At 33.3% G+C, this 20,155-nt stretch overlaps 1 protein-coding gene, 1 long non-coding RNA gene and 1 pseudogene across 2 annotated transcripts; 2 read left to right on the top strand and 1 right to left on the bottom strand.

The window, feature by feature from the left end:
* Positions 1–2,931: 2,931 nt before the first annotated feature.
* Positions 2,932–7,403, top strand: LOC120218435. The gene is made up of 4 exons (XR_005525237.1): positions 2,932–3,159; positions 3,244–3,284; positions 4,485–4,487; positions 7,366–7,403. It is a non-coding gene; the product is annotated as an uncharacterized LOC120218435 (long non-coding RNA).
* Positions 7,404–9,505: 2,102 nt separating this feature from the next.
* On the top strand, positions 9,506–12,333 carry LOC120218506 (uncharacterized membrane protein At4g09580-like). The gene is made up of 4 exons (XM_039215420.1): positions 9,506–9,921; positions 10,786–11,053; positions 11,193–11,363; positions 11,903–12,333. Exons 1-4 carry the CDS (start codon positions 9,656–9,658, stop codon positions 12,032–12,034), a joined length of 837 nt encoding a protein of 278 aa, XP_039071351.1. The 5' UTR covers positions 9,506–9,655; the 3' UTR covers positions 12,035–12,333.
* Positions 12,334–12,984: 651 nt separating this feature from the next.
* LOC120218392 lies at positions 12,985–15,264 on the bottom strand (annotated as a pseudogene).
* Positions 15,265–20,155: the final 4,891 nt, after the last annotated feature.

Genomic DNA, 20,155 nt, shown 5'->3' with positions numbered 1-20,155 from the left:
CGTATGAGTTGGACGTTAATTTGCTACTAAGATATAATAAAATCATATTTTAATGATGTCTATTGGTACCACCGTGCTTTCAAACTAGCTCGATGGCATGTGTTTCAAGCATTGGTTCGACGACATAATATAAACGGATAGTCGATCCACAAAATACAAATGAAATAGTTATGAGATCACATTTATATCTTGTTACCATGTTAATGTCCAGCTAAGATGATCGTCAATTTTTAATAAAAATGACGAGTTTAGAATATATTAATAGTAATGTGACCATTTTATAATTTTAATAGTTAGAAAACTCCACAAAATAACGTCCTATAGTCATAAAATTATTTGTAACTTTTAATATTTTAAAGACTCAACAAAGTAATATTTATAATCGATGAATCATTGTATACTTTTATCGTTATAGTTATTATGGTAATTTTTTTTTTTGCAATAACTGAATAAGTTTAATAATTATTTTACAATAACGGAATAAATTTAATAATTATTTATAATTTTTAAAAATTTAATAATTAAAAATTTATTTAAATACAATTTAATGATCTTTAATGTATTTTGTCCAATAAAAACTACACGATACTTTGCCACTTCTTTTGGGTTTTCCTGAAGAAAACGGATTAATTTGTCGGATCCGTGCAATCAAGAATTTAAATCCTTTTTCTTGATTTGGCATTTCATGGAAACAAAGATTTAGAAAAGCAGTTTCATTGGCGCACGTTAAGGGAGATCGAGGTGCATTTTAGCAAGTCTTTTGTGCATCTGATAGGTTCTCCTCGTTCTTCCTCGATTATTGTTCGATTTCTCTACTTCTTCTTTCTGATTTCTTTTGTATTTTCTTTCGAGATATGGTAGTGGTCTTGATTGAAAGAAATTGTTTGATGCGGGTGTGAATCAAACCTAGAGTTCTACTGATGGTTCCATCCCTATATAGCTGTCATCTGAGGTGCTTGAAGATGCCGGACTTACTGGTGGCCCAATTTTAGGGGTTCCACCAGATTTTGGTTGATGGAGAAGCTTCTTAATATGGGATCAGTAGAAGTAAAGTCTACTGGTGAATATTTTGTTCATTCTTCAATTTTTGGATGCTATGGCGCGAGATTGGGTTCTGGAAAATGGGCCTTGGCACATTCAGAACAAACCTGTGGTTTTGCGAAGGTGGAAACCAAATCTGAAGAAACTCGATTTTGACTTGAAGAAGATGCCGATGTGGATTCATCTTAGCGGAGTTCCTCTTCACTCAAAAGAGTTTAGCTATGTGGATTAATATTTTCCAAAGTAATTGCGACACCACATCTCGTACTACTTTTTAAAGTAATTTCCACACCGTATGTGTAATATAAAAACATAATTATATTTTGAAAAAATAAATTATAACATCTGCAACCGCGATGCGATACGGCAGCAATAGAGATGATCTTAACTAAGGTATGTGTAGAGACTGCTGATTTTGTCATTCCTACATACATGATTACATTATTGTTGAGCAGAGATTGTTACAGGTTCTATACCTTTGAAACATTAGTGAGAATGGACCAATGTGATCCATCCTCTTACTGATATAGGGGAAGAGGTTGTGGTTAATGATGCTATGATTGTTGAACCACTGGTGGATAACTTGAGTAAAAGAGAAGGCATTTTTGTTGTTAAATCCTCACAAGTAAGTAGTGTTGTTAATAAAAGGATTAATGGAAAAATATGTGATTAAACTATATTTTTTTACTTATTGTATAAAATTTTTTTTGTTTGAAATAAGTATTTATATTTCGATATTATCTTTTTAGATGTTAGTATATCACGACATTATATCATGAAACACATGAGAACCGACGTCTGCCCAAAGAGAAAAAAACAATATTCAAGTAAAATTGTCTATCTGATATTATCAGGTGGTTAAGACATCTTTCTCGAACACTGTAAAACTTATTCCATTTGAACAAATAAAATATGTACCACCTCCTATGAAAAAAAACTCATTTTTGAATGTAATATCTAAGCAGATTTGTCGTTTCCATGTATTTAAAGTTTAGGTCTGAAATTGAGTTTAAGTTAAATCGAGTTAAACTGATATATTTAAATTCAAATTTTATCAAGCTCGAGTCGAACTTTAATTTTTTGATTATGAATTCGAGTCGAATCTAATTTTTAAACTCATAACTTTTAAATAGAGTGAAATTCAACTTTAAATTTTTAATTTCGAATCAAATTTAATAATACTAAATTTCGATTCTACTCATTACAATACTAATCAAAGAGGGATTTGGGCACGTCGAGTAAACAAACGCAACACAGCACACTAGCTGTCCCTGTCGTGTTGCGCGTTGAGTTTTCTGAATTTTGATGCAATAATAATATACAACTAACTGCAGCTGTACTGCATCATTATTACTCTTAAGATTTCCACATAAAATACAATGGATTTAGTCCATCTACTTGGGAGATACAACAAAGTACATAAATGAAAATGAATATAATAAATATAACTTTTAAATTTGAAAAAAAAATCATTCATAATTAATTTTTGATTTTCATTTTTAAAAAAATATTTTAAATTTTAATATTTTATTTTTATTAAAATTTTTAGATCGATTTAAAATTATTAATTCACTAACAATAAAAATAGATAGTAACGGGAAATTGTCGCTTGTTTTAAAGTAATAATATGAATATTTTATTTTAAGTGATATATAAATTTTAGAATCAAGTTAAAATGGATATTATAATTTGAGTTTGTAGGATCCAATTAACTTTCCTTTTACTAAATTATTAAAATTATTTTTATGTGCAACACAGAAATTAAAATATCGTAGCAGCTGATATTAATAATTAACCGACATGTCTGATATTAAATAATGTGTGTGGGCTATACTTTATATTTAATTTAATGTCCAAACCTATATTGTCCATAGTAATTCGTCTCTCAATTATCAGGAAAACACCATGGGAAAAGCTGCATCAAGAAAAAAAGGAAGTTTCTCAGCACTCCGATGCTCATCCCTAGACCCTAAAAATCTCTATAAAAAGCCACGCTGTCTTCGCTTCATCACACAATCTCCATCGTCACTCTCAACAAAGTAGCAGGAGATGATGCGAGCACCACCAAGACATCAACACTGTTCATTGCATCGCTTCTTTGCCTTGCTACTCTCAGAGGTATGCCATTCACCATTCATCATCCCTATATGTTCATGTTTCGTAGCTGGCCATCGTTAATTTCGAGACGATGTCGATTTCCAGGTTGCTGATGGCTCATGCAGCACCAGCCCCAGGCCCCCCAGGTAAACAATGAATAGCGTATGTGTAAAACCCTTTATTTAGTTGTGTTTGTGTATGAATCATACATGTATGTTTGCATTATGCAGTTGCAGATGAATGCCCGAACAAGTGTGCGTATAGATGCAGCAAATCATGGAAGGCAGAGATGTGCAACCAAGCATGTGTAGCTTGCTGCCACAGGTGTCCCGATCATTGTGTGCCTAAGGGTCCTACAGCTCCCCGAGATTCCTGTTATTGCTATTCCCAGATCAATACCCATAACAAGTTCAAGTGCCCTTAACACCTATTTTCCAATATAATAAATGAAATTACTAATGATCACTTTACACTATTCCTGTATTATGGTACTTGATACATATATTGCAAATTTTCATAATTTCCCACTAATATTGACTTTTGGGTCAATAACCATGCAAAGCTTCTTCTTTTGCTTCCTTTAGAATTTGGTCTTTAAACTTTCACCTTTTACTTATCGATTTTCACTTTAATCCATAATCAAACTAGATTTTAACCAATTGAACTTAATTGAATATGGAATACTTTCCAATACTAACAATAAATATTTTAATCTTTTAAAATAACTTTCTCTTCATTAGGCTAAAAATTTCAGTACAAAATATTAAAGATGTTACAAAAAATTAATATGAGTCAAAACAGGAGTACATCATAAAATACCAAATAAAAAACCAACTGGAAAGGTGATGTAAATCCAATCTTGAGAAAAGACGATTTTACAAAAGTAGATAAAATCATTCATTTTTTATATGAACAGAGAAAGACTAATTAAATAAAATAACATAACCAAAATATACAAAGCAATAACATAATTTCGTGGGATTTATTTGATATTTTAAGCCCTTGAATATATCTAACAAAAGAAGTTAGCTTGGTTAATTATGATTTAGTTTTTTTTCAATTGAGGATCAATTTGTAAAGACTGAAATTTCATGGGTGAAAGTGTAAAGATTAAAATTTTTGATGCCTAATTAAAAACAACAGAGAAATCAAAGGATCACTTGTGTGATTAACCTTTTCAACTTAATTAGCACTTTTTGACGAGTAAGCATGCTAGGTGTCAATTCCTTACATTTGAGTCCTAAAATTAAATACATATTAGAAATTAGTTAAATTGATAGAGAATTAGATTAAAATGAATTAAAATTGAGGAACCCTTCCAAGAGGGTTAACTCCTCTATCCCAAGTTGGTTAAAGGGAAATAAAGATGAGAAGTTCATTCATCTTCCTTAATTTGCCAAAACACCATTAAGAAAACCCTTAAATCACTCTAATTTAGTGGATGAAACCCCGAATTGAACATAAATTTGTAAAGACCAAGCAATTCCCCATCGTTTAGTATCGCATATTAATTTAGGGTTCGTAGAATTTATGGTTCATTTTTTTTGAGAAATTAAGGATTCATATGAATATTAATTTAGATGATAAACTTAACTTTGAATATATGTTTTGATTTCGTTAGAAAAGATGGTTTGATAAAACCTCTAAGGGTGTATTTGGTTAACAGAATGTAAGATTACCAGTGAGAAAAAAGATTACCAGGGAATATGATTACTAGGAATGTTGTATTTGAGTTTGGTTGGTTTAGCAGGAATGTAAGATTATTGTGTTTGGTTAAAGGAATAAGATATTATTGGAATGTATTTTGACCAAATTGTCCTTATTATATATTTGTTTTTTTAACAATTTAGAAAATATTATATATTTTATTCAAAAAATTTAAATTCATAAAATTTTATATATTTTTTTGCAAATTGAAAATATAAAAAGGTTTAATGAAAGGGTAAAATTTATTTTAACCCTTGACTTCATATAAAATTTTAATTATATATTTTTTTGTAAATCTAAATAGTTTAAGGATAAATTTGTAATTTAACATTCGTAGAATTTTTATTATTCATTGATAGAATAAGGATATTTTCGAAAAAAAATATAAGGCATTTTACTCTAAAACACCGGTAATCCAACAATATCTAAGGAAATGGAGGTAATGACATTCCCGGTAATACCCAAAAAAATCTACTATAATGTAAGATTACCGGGAATAACATTCCAGGCCAACCAAACGGGCAATGTGGATTTCATTCCCATGAGAATCTCACATTCCCCAACCAAACACACCCTAAGGGTGCGTTTTTTCACGGAATATAAGATTACCAGTCGGAATGTAATTACCAAGGAATAGCATTACTGGGAATGTTGTATTTTGTGTTTGGTTGGCTTAGCAGGAATGTAAGATTACCGTTTGGTTAAAGGAATAAAAGATTATTGGAATGTATATTTGACCAAATTGTCCTAATTATATTTTGTGTAATATTACAAGTTGGAAAATATTTATATATTTTCTTTAAAAAAATTAAATTCATAATATTTATATTTTTTTTACAAAATTAAAAAAAAAAAAAGTTTAATGAAAGGGTAAATTTTATTTAAACCCTTGAACTTTATATAAAATTTTAATTATAGATTTTTTTTTTTTGTAAATCTAAAATAATTTAAGGATAAATTTGTAATTTAACATTCGTAAAATTTTTATTATTCGATGACAGAATAAATATATTTTTTGAAAAAAAATAAAAATTTAAGGGCATTTTAGTCCAAAACGCCGGTAATCCAACAATACCTAAGGAAAGGGAGGTAATGACATTCCCGGTAATATACCCCAAAAAATCCACTATTGGTATCTTACATTACCGGGAATAGGATTCCCGGGCTAACCAAACGAGGGAATGTGGATTCCATTCCCATGGGAATCCCACATTCCCCAATCCAAACACCCCCTAAAGGGATGAACATGTGATCCAAATTTGATGGGTTTTGATATGACTTAATTCAATTGGGTCGGTTTTTTTTAAAAAAAATTAGTTTGGGTTGGGTTGGATTCAGGTTTAGGGTAAATATCTTACCCGACCTAAAAATAATATAATTATACCTTATATATTTAGGAGAATTACAATAATACCCTCTTTATATTATTTATTTTCAATTAAGTCCTTATTTTATTGAATAAAATTAATAATTTTATATTATTTCAGGTCGGAGTCAAATTTTATCTCAAAAGCCAGGTCGAATTTTGGGTCTAGTGAAATTACCCTGGATCGGATCGAGTTTCGAATGAATGATATAAAATTTTTGAGTTGGGTCGAATTGACAAAAATTTCAATCCAACTCAACTCATGCCCATCCCTAGGTAAAAGAATACTCGATGATGATCTTCAAGTGAGGGTCAAATGTGTGAAGGGTAAATTAGGGTGACATTTCCAACTCATATTTTCGATTAGAACAGGGCAAGATGTTAGAATTTTTTTTTTTCTTCAAGTGAAAGTTAAATGATCGACCAAAGAGAGGTCAAAGTGATCAAACAATACCAACTCAACCATCCTAATACATCGATCACATCAAGTTTTTGTGATCACCTTAATTTAGTTTTTTTTTTTTTACAAACTGATAACATTAATGTTCATAATATAATTTTTTAAACTTCAGTGATTAAAATAACCTAACCCAACTTTAGTAATCATTGTTGCAGTTTACCCGTGAACTGAAATGGTAAGTAAAATAATACTGATAACATGAAATACTATGATATTTTATTCTAATTTTTGTTATTAGTATATAGAAGTAAAAGAAAAGGGAAAAAATCCAACATTAAGCTTGTAAACAAATACCCCCATATGGTAATGAATCAACAGAAACAGCAACGTCTTTGTTATTCCTTTATTCCATTTCCTAAACTCTCCCACTGACCAAAAAAAAAAGATAAATAAGCAAAAATAGAGTCTAAACTGTAGACTCTAAGGCACCTGTACTTGTTATGATGTGTCCTGATATGGGAGTAGCAATAGCATGAATCTCGAGAGGCTATAGGACCATCAGGTACACAATGATCAGGACACCTATGGCAGCAAGCTACACATGTTTTGTTACACATCTTTTGCCTCCATGTTTTGCTGCATCTATTAGCTTACCCTTATTCCCATATGTAATGAAGTAAGGGGAGATAGGATAGTAGGCTGCTTCCAATGTCAGGTTAAGAGCAGCTTCCGTGTGAGACCTCCGAATTAAGAGCAGATGAATGCCCGAAGAAGTGTGCATATAGATGCAGCAAAATAAATTTCTTCGAACATTCATCTGCAACTGCATATGGCGCATACATATGATTGTTTTCAGCTCAAAACACAAAAGCAATACTAAAAACGAGTGCTTCAGTACTTCATTTGTTTTACCTGGGTGCCTGGACCTGTCACGGTGCTGGTGCAGCTTGAGCCATCAGCATTTCAACCTGGAAATCGGGCTCGTGTCGAAAATTAACAACGGCCAGCTACGATGCATGTACATAAAGGGATGAATGGTCAATGGCATACCTCTGAGAGTAGCACAAGGCAAAGAATGATGCAAGGAACAGTGATGATGATGCCTTGGTGGTGCTTGCCATCTCCTGCTACTTTGTTAATGGAGATTATATGTGATGAAGCGAAGAGTGTCGGTTGACTGTAGATGAGGAAACCTGCCTTTTTATAGAGATTTTAGGATCTAGGATGGGCTTTGGCATGAGCCCTGAAGTTGGTGAGAACTCTATTTTCCTTTTTTTTCTTGGATATAACCACTGATATTTATTCTATTAATCGATTAATTCGGATCGGGTATCGTAACGGTGAAGATTACTTTCTTAATCTAGTTTATTCTATTATCAAACTTTAGGATTTGGATCTATGACCTTTTTAACAATCAAATATGATATCTTTTTGTCATAAACGAGAGATGGGTTAGTTTGGACAATACAGGTTTGGCCATTAAATTGAATAACGAATATTTGGAAATGAATTAACTTCATTGTATTTATATTTGGAAATGTCAACTAATAATAGTGCAATACAGAGATACACTTGGTTGTATGTTATTATTGCATCCGAATTCATGAAACTCAAAGCTCAAAGCGAAAGCCCAGCCAGTGGCCCATAGAGGTTAAATGTATCTCTATTATTTTAGAAAATTGATTAAATTTAATTTAATGTGTTAAAAAAAAAGAAAAAATTACAATTTTTTCATACCTATTATTTTTTTAAAAAATTAAAATTTTAAATCTCATTCTTAAATTTCTGAATCCGCTACTGAATGAATCAAGCCCAGCGACAGTAAGTTGTGTTGTGCTGCACCTTCGCTGTGTTTGTTCTTTCCTATTAAGTTTTGAATTTTATGTGTCACCATCGTAATATTAAATGACCGCTGTAATACAGTCAACATCCACGTCGTGATATTTTTTTAAAGGTTATCACGATATCAAAATCGTATCCATAATATAAAATCACAATTATTTTTAAATAAATTATCGTAATGTTCGTAGATTTACAATCACGATACTAGAATGACATAACTGATCACAAGCACAATTTTTATTCTGGTCTCCACAGTCACGCATTTCTTCGGAGTTCGGTGTTTTTTTGGATATCATTGTCCGATAGACTTGGACTTCTATGATGTTCCAATATTCGATTAACAATTTCATACCGTTGATGGAAGAAATGAGATGCAGTGATATTTAATGGAGACTCGTTATCGGTAGTTTCAATGAATTAAAAAAAATAATAATAAATGGTAGCGTAATATTTTGGTTCTCTTTCAAGTTAATCTTTAATTTAATTTTGTAAATTAATTCAGCAATCAACTATACTTTTTTTTATTTAAACCCCAAATTATCTTAATTTTTTAATTTCACCCTTAACAATATTTCCATTTTTTTAATTTAATTAAAAAAATCGATATTTTTTCAAAATCCGATCTTCTGCCTGAAATTGTCAACCTAAATTTCAGAATATTATAATAGTTTTATTGGAGGTTTTGTGATGTAATATTGAGTTTGGGGTTAAACAAGACAAATTATTAAAATAAGATTTTTATACTTTTATATAATTATTTAATTTCTATGTAAAAAATTATTATTAAATAAATAAGTGTTAAGTTTTAATAATATATATTTTGAACATAAAATATAAACTATTTTATTTAAATAAATAAAATATAAATATTTGACATTTTTCATCCATTTTTCTTAATTTATAAAAAGAACAACTTTGTCTTTGAAATAGTTCTGTTTCTTCTGTTTCATTCAAAAAAGGAAAAGAAAAAAACCGCAAGAAAAAGAAAGCATTGCTTTAAAGCGCTTCGGGTCTCGGACATCCAATTCAAAATTTTCAAATTAGGGTTCATCATAATACCCCTTTCCATTCCCATATAAATGATTCTTTAATTCTTCAGCAATCTTTTGTTTCCATTTATTGTCGTCATTTATATTCTTTCGGGATCCTAAGTGCCCCCACAGCTTTGTTTTTGTGCACTTTTATCTTGTCGATGTTCTAAAATGGCGGCGCCGAGGAATGTGTTGAGGGACGAGGAGAGTGCTGCGGCGGCGTTGTTGAGCATCAGCATCAAGGAAGATGACGATTCCCCGTCGGGGAAGAGGTTAAAATCGGAAAGATTTCCCGTTTCAAGGTGGGAATTGGCTGCCTTTTTCGGGGTTTTCTTGATTTTTTCTACCGGCTTGTTCTGCATCTACCTTACCATGCCCGCTACCGAGTACGGGAAACTCAAGATCCCACGTTCCATCTCTGATCTGCGATTGCTTAAGTAGGTTTCCCCCCTTTTTTTATCGTCAAAACTGGTGTTCTCTCTCAATTGGCTAAGAAATAAGCATAATTTGTGGTTTAAATATTTGGACTTGATGAATGTTGTTGATTTTCGGAATGCCCATTTTAGATTTCGTGTGGTTTATAGGATTTTGAGCTAGAGAGAACTATTGAGATTATTTTAGCTTATAATTATAGTTCAAATCATTTTTTAAAATTGAAATATGCCTCCGTTTGTGTTAGATTGTAGGTGAAGATAACGGTGGATGAGAACTCTTATCATATATATTCTGTCCGGAATGAATCCTTTCATTTGTTTTGTCCTTACCCTATCCCATACACCTTAATGTGAAGCACTAGGGAGTTTAAAAGCAATCTATGACTAATGATGAGTTTAGTTCATATGTGGATCTTGTGAGGGCATCAGATAATGCAAATTGTAGGGAGAATATTTCATACCGAGTGGATCCAACTATGTACTAAATATTTCTTGTATAGAGATCCTTCAATACCGAGTGGTCGTATTTTGAGGGATCACAGTTAGCGTATAAGTTCACTTGTTTATTTAAAACAACAGCATCAACATTTGATTTGGTTGTTTTGGTTGCTGAGTTCTGATTTGGTGTTTTCTTATGCAAAATTCCATCATTAAGTTTCATTAGTTTCTCTCACTATGTATTAACAATGCATTGTTGCTGAAATTACCATTCCTAATTTATTTCTATCATCTGCTTTAGTTTACTTGTTTATTCACTACTTTCTTGTTGCCGGGTGTTTCTACTTTGTCATGAATAACTTCTTTCTGTGTTCATGTTTTAGCTTCAACTCATTTTACTGAAGTCCGTGTTTTTCTGTTCTTTTTCAGAGATAATATTGCAACATATGCAAACGATTACCCAACACAATTCATTTTGGGTTACTGCTCAACTTATATCTTCATGCAAACTTTTATGATTCCTGGAACGATTTTCATGTCTTTGCTAGCTGGAGCTCTCTTTGGTGTTAAAGGCCTTTTCTTGGTTGTCTTCAATGCCACAGCTGGAGCATGCTCCTGCTTTTTTCTGTCGAAGCTGATTGGCAGGCCTTTGGTCAGTTGGTTGTGGCCTGATAAATTAAGATTTTTTCAAGCTGAGGTGCCCTCATTTTTTCCTCTTGTTACAGTCTTTGTAATTATTTGTTTGTGTTTTTTCTTAATTTAGCATCTTTCACTTGTTTTACCCTATCTTCTTTTTATTATTGAATTTGACTCTTTTTTTCTCTCTGTGGAATCAGATTGCAAAACGAAGGGACAAGTTGCTGAATTACATGCTCTTTCTGAGAATTACTCCAACTTTACCCAACCTATTTATCAACTTGGCATCACCAATTGTTGACATACCGTTTCATGTGTTCTTTTTAGCAACTTTTATCGGCCTAATACCAGCCTCCTATATAACTGTCAAAGTAAGTGTCCTCCCATGTACCTCAGTTAATTTCATGCATTCTTACGGATTGATTTTCATTTTTCTATTTCTTTCGGTTACTGTTGGTATTGATGTGCATTCTTTACAATTTGGAATGAGAAAAGTTTCTACAAGATCACTATACATATAATCTGATGCGATATTCCGTCTACATCAGTTTTCTACTTTTAGCCAAATATGGAGTTGTTCAACCATAGACTATCTAGGGAGATTTCAATCAAAAAAGTTGAAGTAGGTGCTTGTTGATAAAGAACTGGTTCTCATTGTAATAGGGTTCTTACGTCATACATTCTCCTAATGTTAGGTTGGGTTAATGGATGTCATTGGATATTTTTATTTGTCTCCATTTAATGGATCATTCGCTGTAATGGAATCGGGTTGGGTCTATAACTTTGTGTTGAGATTAAATTAATTTCAATTTGTTGGTGTCGTATGCAAGTCAAATGATAGAAAAAGATGGCAACCATATATATTCAGATACCTTATCTGATTTAGGACCACCATTGTATCTTCTTTCAGGCTGGCCTTGCACTTGGGGATCTCAGGTCTGTTAAGGACCTCTACGATTTCAAGACCTTGTCCGTGCTTTTCCTTATCGGGATGGTCTCCATATTTCCTACCTTTCTGAAGAAAAAGAAGATATATGAATAAGGCGATGTTGGTGAAGTTTGTGGCATCCTCCTGACTGACAACGGGGGATTAAGAATACAAAATTTACAATCTCCAAATTTAGGATCCAAGAAACGATAGTGCATACTAGAAGATCCTCATTTCTGCAGCAGGATATTGAAAAGATCTAGGCATTGTCACAAAATATGAAAAGCACAGGGCAGGTAACTTTTATTTTCAATGTTATGTTAACTCAAAGTCATCTCCCAATTAGATTATTTAGAACATTTGGGAGTCAACTTTTCTTTTTACTAGAAATGCTTTGTACGCCATTTTCTCCAGTTTTACTTTTACAGACAGCACTACATGATAATGTTGCTGTAGAATATGTAAAAGCTGTACTCATATGTAGCGTATCCAGTAATAATAGTTTGTCATTTTAAATATAGCTGATTTGTGCCATTCTTTTTCTGGGTTCGACATTCATCATAAGAAGATAAAGTTACAAAAGGTCTTGCAACTCCCTTGGGGGCGAAACCCTGTTTTCGGAACAGTCAGATTCAATGATAACATGTTACGAAACTCAGTTTTTGTAACATTAGTTATCACTTTACAATCAGGTTCAATGATAACATGTTTCCAGTGTTGTTGAAGTAATCTATGTCAAGTTTCAATGTCGAGACTCCGTAACTGTTAACTGTAACGGTCCTGGAGGTGGATTCGATTGAACTGCTTTTGCAGAAAGCTACTTCAATTATCGAAATTTCATTCTTTGTATTAAAAAAATTAAATAAATAATAGATAAAAGTGTTTTTATTGGCACAAAGCAAAGAACAACATCATCTGGTCCATTGCAAAAGAATCAGCTTGAAAATAAATGAATAAAATCATAGTGTCTATACAAAATCTCAACCAAAGAAAACATTCCTGTAGGTTAACCTTTGGTTTGGATTTGAGTATGGTAATTTATAAACGTAAATGTAAAATAATTTTTTTTAAAAAAGTAGCTAACTAGAAGAAGGACAAGAGGTAGTAGTAGTAGTGGGGGGCAGTGATGTTATGTCTTTCACTCCCACTCCAAATGCATCAGCTATGTTCATGTTGATGTTATTTCTCAAGCTTTTGCTTCTTCCCAACCCATCTCCCTTTCTCATCATTGCTGCAAATTCCCCATAATCTATTCTCCCATCCTACCATTTTTTGATCATATCAGCAACAACAATCGGAATTATAATGTCGAAACAGTTATGCACTTACGTTATCTTGGTCGATTTCTCGGATCATGTCCTCAAGCGGAACGTCCCCTAGGCCGTACTCTTTGCAAGCTTGTTGGAGTTCATCTATGGTGATGTAGCCACTACCGTCTTTGTCGAAATAGGTGAAAGCGGCAAGTATGTTTTCCTCTCTCTCCATCTTGTTCATGTGCAGGTTATCTTGGTCGATTTCTCGGATCATGTCCTCAAGCGGAACGTCCCCTAGGCCGTACTCTTTGCAAGCTTGTTGGAGTTCATCTATGGTGATGTAGCCACTACCGTCTTTGTCGAAATAGGTGAAAGCGGCAAGTATGTTTTCCTCTCTCTCCATCTTGTTCATGTGCAGTGTCGCGGCGATGAATTCGCCGTAGTCAATCGTTCCGTTGTTGTCAATATCAGCCTGCCATGGCAACATTTGTGATTTTCATCAATCACTCAATCATGTTGTAAAGTAACATTGATTTGAGGAGAAAGAATAGTTACAGCTTCCATCAAAGCTTTGATTTCGGATTCCATTAGTTCAGATCCCACTCTCTTTAAACCATCTTTGAGTTCCTGAAATGTTATCGTCCCGCTGTTGTCCGTGTCGATCATTTTGAATAACTCTTTCAGACCACCGATTTCTTCTCCGAGAGTCTTTCTGCAATTACCTGCAATATTTTGGTTTCCAGTGGAACAGAATGGGATGCGAAACATACATATAAAGGCTACTTATTTCAGCAATTCGGTGTAGAAGATAACCGATGATCACATACGCGCAAAGCCAACTTTTTAAGTTTGTTCATTGCCGAGAACTGCTTCAGGCGTGACAGCACGGCTGAATCCAGAGGTTTGTCCGGGGCAACTCTATCATCGACGATCCACGGGTGACCTGAGCATAATGAACCCACTGCAGTGACTTCCACACATAAAAGAAAAGGTAGGGAAATGGCATTTGGATGACAAAGTATCAATGACTTACATAGGACTTGATAAGCAGAAATTCTCTGCCTCGGGTGCCTCTCGAGCATCTTTAGTATTAGATCTTTCGCACTTTCAGAGATATTAGGCCATGGCTCGGATGCGAAGTTTAAGTTTCCCATGTAAAATCTGTCTGAATATCCCGGATTCCGTCTCTACGAGCAGAGACGAAAAGTAAAACACTGCTCTAGAATTTAAGAACGTGAGAATGAGACCAACTGTTGCAGGATACATGACTCTTACCTGCCCAAAATGGGTGGAACCCACTCAATAAGATATAAAGGATAACACCAGCACTCCATATATCTATTTCTGGTCCATAATGCTTGCACAAGACCTCTGGTGCAACTAAAAGGGACTCCCGACAACATCGGAATAACGTTGTCCTGCAAAAGCAACCGCCATTAACGACAAGAGAAACGCCATGAAAACACAAGGGAAATCGCTAGCAAGTGGAATAGGTGTGAAGTTTCCAAGCGAATGTATCATAGCAGCAAGCAGAATTTGGTACCAGAGACACAACCCGGAATTGAGGCGATGCCGATCTCGACATCAGCATGGAGTTTTCCAAGCAATTTCTGGTTACAGACATCCCAGTAAATGTTGAACAAGGTTTATATACATTGTATTACACTATTTAGGACATCATTGTATAACAGAACATTGTTCAAACCAAGCAAACCAGAACCAACATTCCACAGCTATGATACTCAGACTCGGTGTGAGTGTCGGACACGAGTATGATTTTCCTTAACTTTTTCTAATTATTTAAAGGACCAATGGAGGTCATATATTGAGAACGGCATCATCACCAGGGGAATCGAACAAGAATTCTCAGGCTTGAGATCTCTATGCATGACCCCAAAGAATGGCAGCCTCAACAACACCCACATGGTTTTGATAAGCTTAGCAGCCTCCCTTTCACTATAATGACCTTTAGCCACGATCCTATCAAAAGTTCACCACCTTCACAAATCTCCATGACCAATGAACAAACACAGAATCTTCAAAAGTTCCCTTGATCTGCACCACGCTCGGGTGGTCGGACAACTGGTGCATGATCTGTATCCCTCCAAACGTCGTCGTAAATCCGACACACGAGTTTGCGCTTCGGGATCGACTTGCAGGCGTAAATGGCGCCGGTGGATTTGTGGATGCATCGATAGGTGGTGCCGAATTGGCCTTGCCCGAGCTTCGTCCCCAACACGTAATGGTCCCTTAGTCTCGGGGTCTCGTATGGCAAAACCGTGCGATTTCCTACTAGTTTCGTGGTCATTGCCAACAAATTATCTTCAGACAGGATCTCTTAAATTATCGTTTTGTTTTCTGACAAGAATGTTTAAGTATTTATTTTCTATTCATTGGTGACTCGACGTCAACGACGTGGTGGCATCCATGAAAATGAAAACGAAGCTCCAAAGTTTGGGTGTTCTTTTTTTTTGGATTTTTCTGTATAGGATTACTATATTTATATGTTGCGTGTATTCAATCCATCCATTCCATTTCTATTTGCTGGCTTCAATTTCAGCCACTTATTCACTCATTCTGTTTTAGAGTTTGAAATTTAGGGGAGTGGTTCTTGTTCATGAAGGCATCATTAGGTTGTTAACTAGTTTTCCCTTTTTAAAAAAGAAATATGAAACTTAAAAGTTAAAACATCAGGGATTTGAGGCATCTCTGAGCAGTTCATCACCTTCGACATCTGCTGAAGGACATTAAAATAAAGCTACTCATCTTCATAGTTTCGATGGTGCAAATCAAACACAAGATCTTCGCCACTTAAGTTAGGTGACAGGCTTGACACCACTTGAGAGTACACAATGAGACACAATGGCATTGGTGTCCACTAACAATACATTAAATAATTAAATATTTTTTAAGAAAATTAAATATTTCTTAAAATTAATCTAATAATATTTTTCCAAAGTTTGGGTCCCATTGCGTTCCAGCTATGATTATCTCTGTGATATCTTAGCAATATCTCCACGAATTATATTTAGAATATGCTCCAACAATATCCTTTGAATAAAATACAGTAAATAATCCCACCATTTTTGGGCTTTAAGTGATATAATCTCGTGATACATGGGCTCTTAAAGGATGTCTAGGCTCTTTATAGGGTAAGTTATATATTTAGTATTCCAACTATCACTTTTATTCCGTTTTGATCATTCAACTATTCTTTGTTTCAAAATCATGTTTAATATAATATTTTGATTTCATTTTGGTCACCCACTTTTAAAAAATTAATAATTATACTGATATGTCCCCATAAGGTAATGTCATCTCATCATTGAAATTTTTTTAAAAAATTAACGCCAGTAGTTATGTTAATTTTTTAACGATGGGTAATTAAAATGAAATCAAAATGTAATGTTATGTGTATTTTGAAATAAAACATAGTTAGATGAGCAAAACATAATAAAAATAATAGTTTAAATACTAAACGTATAGTTTACCCTTCTTTATACATATAAATCATGTATTTGCTGCTTAAGCATCAGTGTTTGTTAACTCTTGCTCTTACGTTGGAGGGAAAGTTAACCTAACATACATTGATAATAGTAGATGAAACCAAAGTGAAATATGAAGCTAATCACGGCATGATGTGATCGTTATATCGTACTAAGGGACGGATACATGATTTTATGTTAAAGACAAACTTATAAAATTTAAGGATGCAAATTTATAAAATTTTAAGAAACAAAAACAGATTATTGATAAAAAAAATATTTACATCATATGAGAATTTAAATTTTTTGAAAATAATAACCACTTCGGTCAACCCATTGATCCCCACTTGTTGAGGTTACCGTCCACCTTTCGATTGATGCCATGGGAGCCAAGTTTGAACAACGTTTCCCCAGAAGAAGTCCCTATGCAGCTATGCTTCGACTGGTTCACCAAATTCTTAATTGCAACTTGTATCACAAAGATAAAGAAATTGAAGCATCTATACCTAAAGTATAGACCAAGTGTGAACAGTCCTACTACAATCACGACCTTGCTATACTTATACTTTGATTAGAATTAAGTATTTGATTAAGTCGAGTCGAATTAAAAAAATTTGAATTAGTCAAACTGATAAGTTTTATTTTAGGATTCAAACTTTAATAGAAAACTTTCGAGTCAAATTTTTTTGTTTCTATTTAAATTTATTTGTCAATATTTATAAGATTATGATGTGAGTTGATACAATTTAATAACTTTCTCTAATCATACACAACACACATATATATATATATTCATATCATATTTTTTCAAATTTTATTGTTATTTAATAAATTAAATGACATCTAAAATCATAAAATATATTTATAATTTTTTTAAAGAATGTATTTTAAGGAAAAAGTATCGGTTAAAGTGTAAAGAGCTTAGGAATAACGAAAGAAAGAATTTGCACAAATAAATACAGTAAAAATAAATTAAATAAAATATAAAGTTAAGAGATTAAATTGTAAAAATAGTAAATTTATTGTTAAAAATAGAAATTGGAGTTACATAGATATTCCATAAGAATTGAAGTTACATGGTCATTCTATAGTGTTACAATAACATGTGATTCAAATTTGATCAAAACTAAACTTAAACGATGAAGGGATTATGGGTAGAAGGAATTAAGGGTGAATATTCAAGTTACTCGAGTTAAATAATTTTTAGTTAGTTGGTTGACAAGTGATATTTTATCATTCAAACTTTATTTGAAATTTTTTATAGTTATTTTTTTTATTAATATGTGATAAGTACTACAAGGTAGTACGTTTAAAGATAACTTTCAACCATTTGACATTGAACGCTCACACTCCTCGTATGGTTGGTGCTCAAATCCGGGACCTCAAGAAATAACAACAATTTCTTTACCACCAAGGTTGCTTGGTTCGTGCTTTTCTAGTCAAGTTAAATGTATGAAATTCGAGTCGGTTTTTCTAGTCGAATTGAGTTTTAATCACCCCTTTACTTCGACACAAAATACAATATTATTTTGCTATATCCAAATACATGAATCCTAAAATCTAAACATTAAATTTTCTTAATCGACTAATCTGGCTGCAATCTAATGGAATCCAATCCAAGGGTCCATATTCGAAAGTGGTTGCTTAATTAGCTAGGTATTGTGCCCAATGTGCTTCCTACTCCCTTCCTTCACGTTTTCTGTGATGGTGGATTAAATAATAGTAATTGCATGCGACAGTACCATTAGCACCACATAGGCAAAAAAAGGATAATAAAGTAGTGATAGAAGCAAGCTGAGTAGCCGTAGGGAAACACTTTACAGGAAAACAGGTAGGTGAACTCTGTACCTTATGCTATGAATAAATATACAAATAAAGACGGAAGATACGATACCAAAGTAACAGCAAAAACAAAGTGGTTCGGTCAATAAACTAAAGCAGAGGACTATAACATTTATGCTTTTGCTTTCCTCAATTTTTACAGCCATGCATCCTCATTCTTAATATGTATCTCTATCTCTATCTCTATGTTTATGTCATTGTCGAATATCCACGGATGGACCGAGGGGGCTGCACGACGGTCGCTTTCTCAAAATTTTAAATTCTCAAATAATTTAAGTATTTTCTTTGTATTTTATAGTGATAATCTATTTTTGCTCCAAAAGAGTTTATAAGTTCGTTACTCCTAAAATTTTATAAGTTTGCCCCCTCTAACATAAAATTCTACGTATAAATTGTAGTTTTGATCCCTTTACTATGCTTGAATCTAGGACTTAGTCCTACTTTTAATTGACCCCCTTTTCCACCTCTAACTCATCATGTTTACATGTATGTTTTTGTATTGGAATAGCTATTGGTGTTAGCTACTTGGACTAACTGATGATGAGGACTAAGTTAGATCAGATTAAAATAAAGGGACTAAATCTCAAATTTGAGTATAATAAAGGGACCAAATCCAAAAACCGCGTGTCCCATTCAAGTGGTTTGTCGTTATAAATACTACACACAATCTCTCATTCTCAAGCCACAAGCATAGCCAAAACCAACAACAAGCGAAGCTGCTACGGGCGTGAGATATTTAAAGACTCGGAACTGCAATGGGTTCAACCGGTTACACCAAGCACAGGAAATCTCCTTCATCCTTCTCCATATTCAGCATATTCGCATCGTGCTGTTCGAACGGAGCCGACGACATGAGCGAGGACGGCATTTACGTGAGGAGGACATGGCGTAGCGACGAAGACGGGAGACGCTGGACCGCTGAACCGGGTATCGACCGTAGAGCCTCGGCCTTCATCGACCGATTCAGAACTCGAGTTTCCGACCCTGAGCGTCAAGCTCTTTCTGTTTAGCTTACCCTATATCAGTGTTTTTTTTCTTTCTTTTTTTGCTTATTACATTGGGAATAAGGGTTCTTATTCTTAAAACAATTCTTTGAACCGGATAGACTATGCATTTCTATGGAGATTTCACTTCAATTTGTTGGACAAAGTTGTTAATCCGAGAATATATATAAATAATAATGATAAATAATCATTATCATTATGAAAAATTAATGATAAAGAACAGTTTACTATATCTTAAGATTGTTAAAAATATAACAATCCGAGACCATAATTGCATCTGAGAAAATAAAACAAATATACCTTCACTTCAATTCTATATGATGCTTTGAAGTGTCATATTTAATTTTTATTTCAACCATCCAATTATTAATTCTTTTAAAGTTATATTTAATATTACGTTTAGGTTTTCGACTAACTCGATCCGACTCGATAAAAATATGCCTTCCACCTCAAACCTACATGATCCAGGTTTAGGATAGCTTCACCCAACCCAAAACTTAACCCACCTTTTAAGATAAAACTCACACCAATTCGACCCATCCTGATAAATATATTTAAAATTTAATTTTATATGATAAAATAGATATTTAATTGAAAAAAAGAATGATATTGTTGTAATTATCTTTAAATATATAAACTATAATTACATTA

Source organism: Hibiscus syriacus, unplaced genomic scaffold (assembly GCF_006381635.1).
Source record: "Hibiscus syriacus cultivar Baekdansim isolate YM2019G1 unplaced genomic scaffold, ASM638163v2 tig00110198_pilon, whole genome shotgun sequence".
Lineage (NCBI taxonomy): Eukaryota > Viridiplantae > Streptophyta > Magnoliopsida > Malvales > Malvaceae > Hibiscus > Hibiscus syriacus.
Note: the sequence above shows the minus strand (reverse complement) of the source record. Positions and strands in the feature narration are given on the sequence as shown.